This window comes from Rousettus aegyptiacus, unplaced genomic scaffold (genome assembly GCF_014176215.1).
Source record: "Rousettus aegyptiacus isolate mRouAeg1 unplaced genomic scaffold, mRouAeg1.p scaffold_m13_p_15, whole genome shotgun sequence".
NCBI lineage: Eukaryota > Metazoa > Chordata > Mammalia > Chiroptera > Pteropodidae > Rousettus > Rousettus aegyptiacus.
The window spans coordinates 14111102-14125098 of record NW_023416290.1 but is presented as its reverse complement, the minus strand read 5'-3'; the positions used below and the strand labels follow the sequence as shown (position 1 = coordinate 14125098).

General features: G+C 43.4%; 1 protein-coding gene across 3 annotated transcripts in view; it reads left to right on the top strand.

Annotated features, from left to right (window-relative positions):
* CLVS1 (clavesin 1) overlaps positions 1-13997 on the top strand; it is a 124504-nt gene that overhangs the window by 103854 nt on the left and 6653 nt on the right. For all 3 annotated transcript variants that reach the window (XM_016162540.2, XM_036232833.1, XM_016162539.2), the window contains one exon: positions 2396-2631. In XM_016162540.2, coding sequence (XP_016018026.2) covers positions 2396-2631 — 236 coding nt within the window. The remainder of the gene's footprint in view (positions 1-2395; positions 2632-13997) is intronic.

The window sequence follows — 13997 nt, the reverse complement described above, 5'->3', positions numbered from 1 at the left end:
TTTGTTGGAAATAATAATGAAGAAGGCTTTTAAAATCTTAATTACATCAGCCGACGACATTTGGGTAGCCGGTACCCTCCATCAGAGCTGTCCTTTTTCATGGCATTCTGATTAGCTGAATAAGTGAACATTCCCTAACTTCTCTGAATCTCATTTTCCTCATTTATAAAATAGGGAAACTAACGTGCACATCAAAGCGTTGTTGGGATAATTTAATGAGACAGCGTATGAATGTGGCCAGGAGAATGCCACTCATGCAGTAGTAGAGCGACTCAGTGCCTTTTATTTCTCTTTACCATTTAGCTTCCATTTCTTCCAAGCTTTGTGATTTCACCTACATCTGGGTGGGGAGCACTACCTCTCAAGGGAACTGGCCAGGGTCATTCTTACAGCTTCTTATATATAGTAGTCAAGGGAGAAGGATGAGGTGAGGGATCCCCCCCCATACATACACATGCACACTCTGCAGACTTCTTAACTCCTAGACTCAGATGCTTCCTTGTCCTTAACAAACATGGCAATAGAGCGCGGGAGGATAATTCTCCATCCCTAAACAAATGTGAAACTAGGAGGCAGAGACATTCTGGGACATTCTGCAATCTGTCTGGGATGCAGGACAGTGCTACGGACAGAGCTGTACCCAGGATTGTTCCCAGTATAGCATCAAGTTTTCCACCGCCTTCATCTTCTACCCAGGAAGGAGCCAGTGGGAATTCCTCTCACCAAGCAACCAACGCTTGGTGCTGTGCCATAGGAGTTCCTGGAGCTCTGAGTGCAGAACAGGATCTGGCATGTGGAGAGTCCCGCCTCTTACCTGCGGACTTCCTCCACCCCACAGAACCCCCTGGAGATGGCCAGTCCCACAGCGTTCCTGTCCCTTAAACACGTTGGGTACAAGGATACAAATGTTTGCTCTTAACTCTGGGCCTGTATTTAGCTCTAGCTTTTCTACTTTTCAAATACTACAGTTCCTCCTCTGAGGCGTTTTGCAAAAGCCAGAATATGTGAATTTCTTTAAGAAAAGTAATTTTTATTAAAATTTGGTCATACCCAGTTCAATGTCAGAAAATGTACATTGTTTTCTAAAGTGCTATAGTATTCTTTTGAAGACTTTTAGAACTTAGCTTCATCTTTACATGAAGGTATAAAGATGCCATGACATCAAAAGTTAAAATCAATATAATAGACCAAGGTAGCAAGTGTTTATTAAATACCTATATGGTATATCATAACATAGTATATAGCATAATCTAATACTTATATGGTATATTATCATACTCTTTCTGTGTTTTAAAAGTCACATGTGCATTTCATCATGGTTAACTGGGGTGTGTGTGTGTACACGTGTGTGTGTGATCGATGGTTCCACACTTGGTTGTAACTTATGGGTATTAAGCCTATAACATGAAGAAGTGTGGACACTTCTCTGATGTCATTACGTAGATGCGTTTTAAATAAGTGTCAAGGAGCCAATCCCTAAATTGCAGGCTGCGGTAATCACCGACTTGTGGCTTATCCACTTTGTGCATTTGTTTGAAAATAATTTGTTTGAAAATATAATTTGGAAATGTTTTCTACTTGCCCGGTTTTCATCACCTTCCATATGTGTTTAGAAGGTGCAGACTTGTTTGGCTATAAGCCCTCAATCCAGACGTGAATGGGAAATGTCTGCGAAAATATTCCACCATAAATTCCCAGGCCACAGTTTTCAATTTAATTGACTAATAATTAATGGAGCTTTTACCTTGTGCTCACATCACCCTGGGAGCTCGGAGCATATTAGAAGAGTAAGAAATCGCCAGCCCTTTCTCTGTGTATTCTTCTATTTCTGTTGTTTAGCAAAACATAAATGGATGTATCAGAAAAAAAAAATAGAAGTCAGTAATTAATAAAGAGTTAATTGGGAAAAGAGGGGTGGAGAACCAGAGTGGACAGGTGTTACTGGGACAGATTTAGGAAGAAGCTGTCACTTGGTATAGGCCTAGGAGTAACGGGGGAGCGAAGGGGGCACAGCGGGCAGAGGGTGCTCCAGGAGGAGAGCAGAACAATGCAGAGGTGCGTGTGAAGCGTGACTGGGGGTTGGATTGGTCCCCATCACTGCTCCATCAGGAGGGATAATTAAGAGAAGACTGTATGTGTAAATTTGGGCCATGGCCAAATAATAGTCAATTTGTTCATAAACTTCATTTTTAAGGACTATTAATTCAACCCCTTTTCTGAGCAATAAATTAACATTTCATAAAGACAAAACCACAGACATGAAATTGAATGCCTCCTTAAACACCATGATCACCAGCAGTGCATCCAATTTGTCATCGCTAAATTGTGTATTAGATTAAATACTCAGTCATATGTTTTGGATTTTTTTATTGCTAATTATCTTTTTTCCCCCTAGATCTTCCTGCATGGAAACAATCTAAACAGCCTTCACCAGCTCATACACCCTGAATTTTTGCCCTCTGAATTTGGAGGAACCCTTCCTCCTTATGACATGGGCACTTGGGCCCGGACGTTGCTCGGTCCTGACTACAGCGACGAAAATGACTATACTCATACTTCCTACAACGCAATGCACGTGAAACACACGTCCTCCAATCTGGAGAGGGAATGCTCGCCCAAGCCAATGAAGAGGTAAGGACTGGCTTATCCAGACTTTCAGTCAGAGCTCAGTAGCATTTTTGATTTGGGCCTATTGTGGGTTAAGTAATTGAAGACCTTTATGGGCAAAGAATTTGAAAAAAAATAAATAAATTGCAATACATTCTCAATTTATTTCACTAGAATTGAAAGCAACGGGGCCTGGCTAGCCCAGAAATTTAGTTGTCCCTTTGTGTCGAAGAAACAGTTAAAAGCTAGGACTGCGCTCATGCGTGATTGCAGTCCTGGTCTCTAGGGAGTCCGTTAATACACGCGGCGTGAGATGTTGGACCTTTGAGGTGTGCTGGATGGAAAAGCAACCCGGTAAAAAAAAATCCTTGCCATCCTTGAACTTGGAACCATTTATTGAGCATTTACTTGGCTGTGGGCACTGATCGGTCTCTGTGAATAGAGATATGAATAAGACATCAAAAGAACAGAGAAGGGGGCCTGGGGAAAACCAGCTGAGGAAGACTTCCAGCAGCGTATTTATGAGGCGGGTGACATTTGAGCTGGGCTCTGAAAGATGAAAATCAGCAGCCCAGGCTTAAAGAACAGGAAAAGGCATTCTGGGCAGAGGGGGCACCTGAGGCATGGAGGCGTTAGAGAGGTGGGGCATTCGAGGGGGGCAGATAGGTGTGCAGGGGTTGGAGGATGACAGCAGACGTTTTATAAAGTCCCAGAGATTGCCGAGCCCAGGTGGCGAAGCACACTGCGTACTGTATTCAATGAAGTGCCGTGGAAGAGGGTTTTTTAAAAAATGGATATCCAAATAATATACAAGCGCTTCCTCATTGTAAAAAGCAAAACCTTATTTTATGCTCAACTCCAATCCCTACCCAAAGGTAACCGCTGTTGTCAGGCACGGGTGGATGCTTCCACTCAGTCGTCTATACGTTACGTATGTCTATACACACCTGTAGAAAATGTCTAAGGTGGTATATGAGTTTGCTAGGGCTGCTGTAACAAAGTACCATAGACTGGGTGTCTTAAACAATGGAAATTTATTTTCTCACAGTTCTAGAGGCTAGAAGTCTAAGATCAATGTGATAGCGGAGTTAGTGTCTTCTGAGACCTCCCTCCTCTCTCCAGTGTCTTCCGGGGACTGTCTGCTCCCCGTGACCTTACATGGACTTCCCTCTGTGTGTGTCTATCTCTGTCCTTATCTCCTCTTTTTATAAGGACACCAGTCATATTGGATTAGGGCCCATCTCATTTGACCTTAATTACTTGTTTAAAGACTCTATATCCAAATATAGAGACAGTCTGAGAGATCTGAGGGCTTAGAACGTTAGCATACAAATTTTGGGCAGACACGATTCATCCCATAACAGGTTTTTATGTAACATCTGTTCACGTTAGTATATCTAGACAGAGCTCATGTTTTTAATGCTTCATAGTGTTCTAGAACATGGATATATCACAGTTTAGCCGTTTCCTTTTGATGGGCATTTAAAGTTTTTTATTTTTATTTTTTTGAATTTTCTTCTCTATTCCAAGCAAAGCTCAATGAATGTCTTTGATATACCTCCTCATTGTCACAAGAATTCTGGGGGGTAACTCGGAGCCAGTAGTAGCTAGAGCGGAGGGTGTGTTCGTTTTTAATTTCAGCCCACAGTGCCTCAAGGCCCTCCAAAGTGACCATACGAATTGATGCTCCCACCAGGAGTGTGTGAGACTCCACTTCCCCAAGCCCTTGAAAGTACTTGACTTTATCTGACTTTAATTTTAATCATGATCCGATTGGTGGGACAACTCTATATTTTTTGTATTCATTTGTATTTCTCCACCAGACATAGTTAAACAGAAAAATGACATACTAAGGTCTGGGTTTTATAAGGATCATGGAATCCAATTCGGTGTCTAACACACAGCAGATACACTGTGCATGCTCGCCATGTGTGAATGAATGAACTAACCTCGAATGAAAGCTACTACCTCCCAAACCCATCCTTGGTGCACTTACCCAATTGCTTCGACCCAACCGTCAGCCCCTAGATGGAAAGAGTTCATTCTTCCTGGCTTTCCCAAGGCTCTCATGGACCCTACCTTATGGGATCCTCGTAGGGGAGCTAAGACAGGCCCTTAAGAATGGGAGCAGTACTATTAAGGAGGTGGAAGAGGCTTCTCGGTGTTCTGAGGAAGCATTCTCGGGTTTTGATCAGGAGGGCCCGTAGAGAGGCTGCACGGAGGAAGGTGGAGTGGACCTGGGCTTTGGAGAACGATACGACATCCAAGTCAAAACCCAAGACTATGTCCAAGAAGCCAGCAATGGCGTGCGTATCTCATAACCCCACCAAGGCCGCCAAGGCGTCCTACCCACTCCCGCTGCCTTTGGTGGCAGCATCTGTGAGCCTTTGCTTGGGGACTTCGGGCAGGGGGACGGGCAGTGAGGACACTGGTGCCGGCGGTGACGGGGAAGGCGTGCCCTGCCGTTGGACCATGCCTGCCGCCAGAGGCCTCGCTGACGGCATCTGCAGTGTCTGAGAAAATTTCTGGGACAGAACAGCCACAATTCACAGCATCTTTTTCGACCCCTCAGAATCTGTAGAGACATGAGAAATTTGAAAACAGAATTGGAGGAGACCTTAGAGGTCATCTTGTCCAGTTTCCCACCTGATGTGGTTGTCTGCTGTGCATCCCCGGCCGTCGGCCAGAGGCAGCGTGCGCTAGGCAGAGGCGGGCAGGCGGCTCGCGGGGCAGCACGTTCCCTGTCGCGTGGCTCTAGGAAGCACCTCCTTATTCAGAACCAGACGACCTGGGTCTGTCCTCTGGGGCAGTGTCAAAACTTCCAGGGACTGGACATCACCTATAGTCCTGACTCGTCACGGTTCGCAGCAGTCTTCAGGTCCTGTCATTGCTCTCGTTAATTTCCAAATAAACATAGACTCAGCCCTAAAAAAGGCACCCCCAGCCCAATAACAGTAGAGCCATAGCACCTTCTAGGAGCCCGGAAATCACCACGGAAAAGCACATTTTTCTTCCTTCATGCAGCATGTGGGCCAAATGGCGTGCTCACTACACCTAGCCCATGACACAGCCCAGCCACACAGGCCACTCAGGCCACATGCAGTCACTCTGAGGAAGAGCAGAGCCAGAGCACCTTTGCAGGTATGCGGAGAGATGTTCACTGTGCAGAGTCCCGGCAGGGAGCGATGGTCACGCCCGTTCTGGCCCCGTCCATTAAACAAATATGTAGAGAGCGCCTCCTCCATGCCGAGATCACAGGCCCCTGTCCTTCGTGGAGTCAAAAGACCAGTGTAGGCAAAGCACCTCAGTGTAGAAGGTGACAGTGTCTCCTACGCATGCGGAGATGCGCAAACATCACATTCTGGTTATGCGTTCTGTGCTGACTTTCTAAGTTGACACGACACAGCAGTGATTCTGCTGCTTTGACATGTATTTACATTAAAAGACGTTGGTTCCCAGGTTTTTGTTTGTTTGTTTGTTTGTTTTTGTTTGTTTTTGTTTTTGTTTTTGTTTTTAAGCTACATGATAACACCATTCATGTAGTCCGCATGGTCGATTTTCGTAATCTCCAGGAAGTAGTTTTTGCTGTAGTCTAATCATAGACAAAGCTGGGCTGACTATATGCAATAATTCCTGTTTTTGGTTATTTATTAAATTTATAGCAGTTATCAGGGATCCAGAGCATTATTTATACAGGAGGAGGCCTAAAAGTCTTGAGAGACATCTCCACTTGCTCCAATGGAGAGTGGCCTCAACTGTCACATCAGACCCACCTTAGTCTGTACTATATCGTGGGTGATTTGAGGGGCTGATACTTTGGGGTCTTGCCAGCTGTATTGTAGTAGGACTTCTTTCAACAAGGATCCTTTTGACAAATGACTTCATCCTTATATTCCTTAAATACCTCTCCTGGATCCCACACGGAAGAAATGAGATTTCATAAAGACATTGTGACTCATCTGACTTTTTAGGGAGGTGGGGGAGGAGAAAGGGGGAAATGCCTGGATGAGCTCAGATTTCTAATCCAAAAGGAAATTTTAGTTCATTTTGTTCCCTCTTGGCCCCAGCCTGGGTGGTAAAAGTCAGTTTAACTGTTTTCAGCTGTCAGTAGAATTGGCCATGACCTTGGTGATCTTTCTCCTTATAACCCTCTTTTGTATAGGATGAATGTAAGCGTTTGTTGGATGACGACTCATTTCCGGCAGAAGTAATACATCATCATGAAATACAATCCATACAAAAAGATGAGAGGTGGCAGTGTGGGAACAGGAGGACCCTTGTCTTCTAAGCTGTCGGGCCAAAAAGGGTCCGTTTTACTATGTAGCCCAGGAACAGATGTTCCTCGTGGATGTTACGTTCAATAAAATTACATAATGCATCATTTCTTAACAAATGACCCACAGTCTCTGCTGGCCCTTAATTTGTCTCACAGCTGGTTTCTAACTCAAACAGAAGTGAACTTCTCAGTTTTGGGACATCTTTTCTACTCAGGCAGGTAATGCTTGAGATGTTCTTGCTTCTAGAAGCAAAGACCTATTGGGTAAGTCATAAATGCCCGATATTTTATGTAGCTTATTGGATACTGGTGTATTTCGTGGCTGCTGACAGAAATTTGTTAACTTTTCTTAAAGAACGAAGACAAATAGCTTAGCTTCATCGTTACTCGTGTGTCTAGCTGAGTCAGATATCCTGTTTTATTTGGTTTTCTCTTCTGTGGCAGAAATGAAGGGGCCGTCTTACAAGCACATCCTATACAGCCATGCAGCTTTGGGGTGAAAGGAAAGCTATACAATGAATTCGCTCAGTAAGAAATTGAATGGGGCTAAAGAACGACATGACAAATTGTGAGATGAAGAGTTCCGAGTTCCTGGCAAAGCAGAAGCAGGGCTGAATTAGAGGGAAAGGAACAGATGTGGGCGAACTGCCTGGGTACAGTTTCCAACGCAGACTGATTACTCACAGTGTATGTTCTGAGACAGATTCCTGTTTGCCGAAGCACCACGGTCAGATGCAATGACTTGGAAAGGGAGCTGTGGTCAGGCAAGAAAAACAAAGGACATTTCTTTCTTGTGAACATATTGCTCTTGGTAAGCAAACATTTTGCTCGATTCCAATAAAGCTGTGTGTCCGACAGCTAGCCAGCAATGACTCTCTCTTCTAAGTTTTAGTGATCGTAAAGATGAAAACAAATATTTGACGTAACATGTGATTTAAAAAATCTCTTTGCAATGTCATTCTTAAAAATGGTGTGCATACAGAATTACGATTCCTCTAAAAAGGTTCAGGCAAACCTCGTTGTAGGTATCACTTGGGCTTAATGTGTCCAAACTGTGCTGTTTGAGTTTTTTGTCAAGGCCATAAATGAGCATTGCTGGGCTCCCAGCGTCTCTCTTCACAGTCCCGCTTGGGACGTGCCGCCTGTGTTCCTGTTACGAGGGTGATCAACACAGTAAGCTCGGCTCCGCTTTGCTCCACTGCTCTTCAGGATGGGCCCCTGGGGTGCCATGTGCCTGTCGCCCCATCTTAATGCTTGCTTGCTTGCTTGCTTGCTTCCACCGTGTGACTTTGAGGTGGTGGCTACACTTTCTTTTTCTCTCTATTTGTCTTTTTTTCCTAGCCTTACTAGATGTGGGTTCTAGTCACTTTCTTCTACTGATTTTTTTTTTTTTTAGTTACGTGACCTTGGGCAAGCCATGTAACTTCCTGGAGTCTTGGCTTCCTCGCATATAAAGTAGATGCCACCCCAGGGGATCACAGTCAGTCACATGACGGCAGTGCCAGAGAGTGCAGTGCAAAGCGCTAAAGAATGATAAATGTTGTGCATGAGAATGTCCATTTTGTTAGAGTTTTGATTTTTTTTCCCAATGGAAGTTCCTCCTGAATGATGAAAATCCCCTGACAGAGGAGCAGGCAATGATTAGGTCTGGTGGCTCGAAGGGAAACGCCTTGACTTTCTGGTTAGTAGTCAGGCTTCCATTGGCCGTTTCTCTCTTCTTCGCCTTGATTTATGCATAGGGCCAGTATCGAGTCTTTCATGTCCTTGGAGCCCTCCACCCAGAAGGTGGCCAGACACAGTGGGTGCAGGGCATAGAAGGCAAAGCCAAAGCAAAGGAAGAATTGGCAATGCAGCCCCCCTTGCCTCATACGAATATATGAGTTTATTAAAAAGCTCTCATTCTGTCTTTTAACGAGAAGAATGACGTGGAGTAGGGGAGAGTAAGAGCAGGGAGACCATCTGAGGAAGCTGCAGTAGTGCAGGCAAGAGATCACGGTCGCGGGACTGGGCGGTGAGAATGAAGGGAGAGAGAAGAGAGACTCAGAGATATTCAGTGAGTAGAATCAATAAGACCTGGCGATCAAGTGGTTATGGGGCATAAAGACAAGAGGTTTCAGGAAAGGCTGGAGGTTGCTGGCATGTGTCACTGGATGCAGAGCAATCCTGTTTCCCAAGGCAGGGAACTTGGAGGAGGTGCTTGTTGGGGGAAAGGTCAAGCCTGATGGCCACTCCATCTTTCCTAAAACTCTCACTCTAGCTCCTTGGCTTCAGGTCACCACATCGGGCGCACCGCCTACCACTTTGCAGACTCACTCTGGAGCTGTCCTCCGTTCCAATGGCTTGCATTCCTTTTTTACACCTGTGGACTCCTAATTCATGACCATTCCAGAATTCTCATCTGAGCTTTAGAACCGTATGTGCAACTGCCCGTGTTAGCTCTCATGCTAACCATGTCCAAACTGAACGCATACCCTCCTCCCCAATCTTGTTGAGTCTACCTACTAAATACAGATCTGAATGCGTTATTGTAAAGTATGACTTTTGTGTTCTTTTGAAAATCAACCAGTACTTTTAATTGGAACCCAAATTGTGAAACAGTGATCCAAATTGAATCACAGTAATCTTTCATCTTGGCGGAGTTGAGCCTCAGTGAAACAGCATGATCCCCTTCCCCAAGGCCCCCCAATATCACATTGCACTGACTTATTTGCTTCCTAATATTTCCCACCGTCCAGAACTTTCCATTTGCCTCTGTGCTCATTGTCACTGTCAGCCCCTACGAGCTCTGCAATCGATGGCTCACCTGATTGGTTCAGCCCTGTGGCCCGGCACCTAGACTAATGCCCAGCTTTTCTCAGACACAATTCTAATGATGTGGCGCATTTCCTACTCTTACCTGTGTGTGAGCTATGGACTTGACTGCTGAGTCTTTGGTGTACTACTCTCTGGAATGAGTGTATAAACAGCTGCCAGATGTGACAGACAGGTGTTTTAATACTAATTTCTGTCTTTTTTACATGAATGAATAGGTTGTGGGCAGAGTTTCTTCCTTCCCCATTTAGCATATAGTATGTGCTCAAAACGTTGGAAAGAATTTATTGTGCGACATGAACACTGACTAATCGCGACGTGGGGATGCAGGATCACCTTTATTTCCCAATTGTGAATTTCCAAAATGTTTTCCTATCCCCAGAATATTTTCTGGATACAAAGGCAGATTTTCCTAAACGGAGGGGAGGGCTATTCTCTAGTAATAAATTAGGCATTCCATAAATCCTTTTAACTCTTTAAGATAGTGACTAAGCCAGTGAATAGAATTGGGCATTTGTTTTGAATGAGCCACACCTGACAAATCCCTACAGCTCTTCTGATGTAGACAAATCCTCACAGCTCTTCCTTTCAGGCAAACCTAGAAACTAGAAGGTTCTCACTAACCCACCGCTATGTCAACAGGCAGGTTAGCTCCACAGTAATGCTTTGAAAATTTTAATGTGTGTTTAAAGTGCTGAGATGTTGTTCAAATGCAGACTCTGATGCAGTAGGTCTGGGCCCAAGAATCTGCATTTAAAACCAGCTCTGAGGCAGTGCCGTGCTGCTGTGTGGGGACCACACGTCAAGGAGCAGGGCCCTAGACAGTAGCAGTATTTTCCCACATGCCAGACGAGGTACAGAAGCTCCCTCAATTTGTTCTGAGAGGTTTTGAAAGCAGAGCCCTTCCGGTTTTGAGAATTTAAAAAGATTAATATTTAAAAAATAGGTAAAAATTTAATAATAGATTCAAAATAGATAACAGTAGACAGATTATTATCTTCAAGTTATAAAGTCACTGAGTCATACAGAAGTTAAACGATTTTACTTCAGATCACACAACCAGCAGAGGACAGAATATTGTAAATTCACTTCTCTTCATTCCAAGTCAAACATTCTTTCCCTTATAGCACATCTGTTCTCATGCTATCTGCATCTTCCTCCCTCCCTTCCTCCCTCCCTCAATCCCTCTCTCCCTCCCTCCCTCCCTCCCTCCCTCACTTCCTCCTTCCCTCCCTCCTTCCCTTCATTTATTTCCTCCTTCCATCAAGGTTTATAGAGCATCTTCTGAGCATTTGCCCTCGCTCGGCCGTCTCGGATGAAGTCTGTTTCCATTCCTGCCTACCCCAGTTCTACCACATCATTAAGACTCAGTTGAAATGAAACTTCTTCTGTCACGCTTTCCTTGAAATGTGTTGTCCCCAAACCCCATTCTAAGTGGGGAAGGTACAGACACTCAGAAAGAAAACTAATATTCAGGCTAGTCTAGTAATACCGAAGAAGATCCATTATTAACATGCCGTCAGTCATTCGACTCAAAGAAATAGACTTCTAGAAAGCAATTTTTATCAAGAACACTAGCCATCCTTTTCAAACTCTGATGGAATGAGTCATCCTTATTGTCTCAGCCATCGGCAGCTCCTGGCATTTCCCTGGCTGCCTCAGAACACCGTATTCTAGTTCTCCCGAAGCAGCCCCGCCACCGAAGGTGGGCACTGCCAATTTCAGAGGGAGGAGAACAATTAGGAACAATTAGAAGGCTCTGAAACTGACAGCTCTTCATGCCAGTCTAATTCTAATGAAAAATGACTCCATTCAAAGCAAGTGGTGCAAGCACCTGCTGCCATTCGCCATGTTGCTATTTTAAATTCTGATGGGTAGCAGGGGGAAAGAACCTCTCCAGAAATATCTGCATGTTAAAAACATATGACTTCAATGCTTTTTCCACATAGGAACAGCGGAATCCATATCGAAGTACATAGAGCAGTGCATTCAATTCCTCAACACTCTTCAAACCTGCATACACAGAGAATATGGAATGATTGCCAGGAGAGTTGACTGGTTCGGACAGAGATTGGACCTGAGACATACAGACCCCTCTCTGATACCCTGGGTTCCTATGAAGGATCTGGGCGTAACACATACTAGATGTGACCTTGAATTCTCTCACACTCAGGTGCAGTAAGGCCACTCTGCTTAAAGGAATTCTTTGGTAAATTTTTCCGTAAAATCAAGAATACTGCATTATTTGTGTAATGCAAATAATCTATTGCTTCATATCTATTTTCTAAGTTTGCAATCTTTTCTTTGGTTTCTTCTAAGAGGGCCGATGTTAATCTTTGTTAAGTGTGGGCCGTTCATGCTCAGAAGGTCATACTCAGGGGAGTGTTAGCAAAATGCTTAACATGTCCAATTTAAATCATTTCTCCTTCGAAGAGCTAGGAGTACTTTATTATATCTTATATCTCTCATAGCCCTGTGAGGAATACGATAACATTCTATTCTCTTTTAACAGATGTAAAACTGCGAATTAGCATAACAAGAATGCATAGTTTCATAAAGAGCGATAAACTTCTTTGTAAATAAATTAGGTAAAATGTCCAATTGCAGCTGCCAGTTTCCATGCTGGCCTTCTTTGGCTCCCTGTCTGAACAGCTTCCTCCTCAATTCCAAGTTCTTGGACCGGTCTGTCTTCTGGCAGCTGAACTCCCCGCCTCAGTTAAACCTCCTTTTCTCTGTAGTAATTAACTTTCCATGTTGACTGATTGCAGTTCCGTGAAGGCATTGCCAGGTATCTGGGTGACTTTTGTACATTTAAAAGAAAGAATTTTGAAGCCTTATTAAATACCATTAGTGGTCAGTATTGATGAAGGCATGAATGTATAATCTATAATTCTCAGAACACTTTTTTTCCAGAATGAACTTTTGCTATTTTCTGATTTCATTCACTATGACTAAATAAAGTTTTAATAAATAATAGATGATTATGTTAACTATTAGGTTCATCAATACTAATTGAAGTCTTTCTCTGAGAACTTGAATATCCACAGTTTCTAAATATATATATTTACGTCCTTTGGTTTCTTACCAAGTTGTAGATTATTTCTAATACAGTATAACATAGTGTTTAAGAATGTGGATTATATCCTCAGGGTAAATTAAATATGAAAAGACACACATTTCCTGCCCTCAGGGAACTCACAGTTCAGTGAAGGAACCCTATGCCTAGGTCTAGAAATACTTTCAAAGCCAGTCTTATCTCCAGAAGACACACACACACACACACACACACACACACACACACACACACACAGAATGTGGATTATAGAGTCATGTTTGGGCTCAGATTTTAGTTTCACAACTAACAATGGAATCTTGTGCAAAAATTAACTTCTCTATGACTCAGTTTCTTGATCTGCAAAATGGAATTAATAATGCCCACCTTCAGAAGGTTACTGTGAGGATTAAACAAAGATAATGCAGGCTAAATATTTAGTGCAGAACCTGGCTTGAAGTAAGTATAGTAAGTATAGTAAGTGGTGGTTATTGTCAATGATGGTGATGATGATAACGACGATGACAATAATTATAATAACCAGCCATTGCGATGGGAAACTCTCTTGTAAGTGACAATTCTAAAGGTATCCAAATGAAGTTGAAATCTTCTCTTCCAAAACATTCTCAAACTGATTTCAGATGTGACGACAAGACTTACTGAGTGCCAACTGGAACTTCTGTGCACACTGGAACACCCTCGGTGGCTACACATCAGATAGGAACTACTCCTCTATGCAGCAGGAAACTGTGACCTGAGAAGGGGTCGTTCTAGCAATAAAATACTTAAATAAACTAAAGCACTTTAATGATGACACGGGAGAGTAGCTATTAAGTTGGACTTAGCAGCTTTGAATTCAACATTTAGAAACTTATGGAGGGTAAACTTTTCGATTAGTGAAACTAAATGTGCTGGGCACAGACTAACTTCAGGAGAGGCTTGCCATGTCTGGCCCACTTTTGTCAGTTTTAGAATCTTTAGGCTTTTCTAGAATGAGTAAAAAATGAATGCTGAGGTAGAGAGATAGATAATTAAACTATTTGAGCAAATTAAAGTCTGAATTGTAGAACTTCGAAAAGTGAAGTCTAACTATTTTCAAGAACAAATGGCAATCGTAACCTAGTTTGGTAGAGTTCAGGAAACCTTGAGGCTAAAAGTGTCACCTCACCCCAGATCAGCCTTTTACAGTTGAAGAATGTGGGATCAGAGAAGCCGAGCGAAGTGCCCCACAGGGTCTCACAGCAAGTTAGT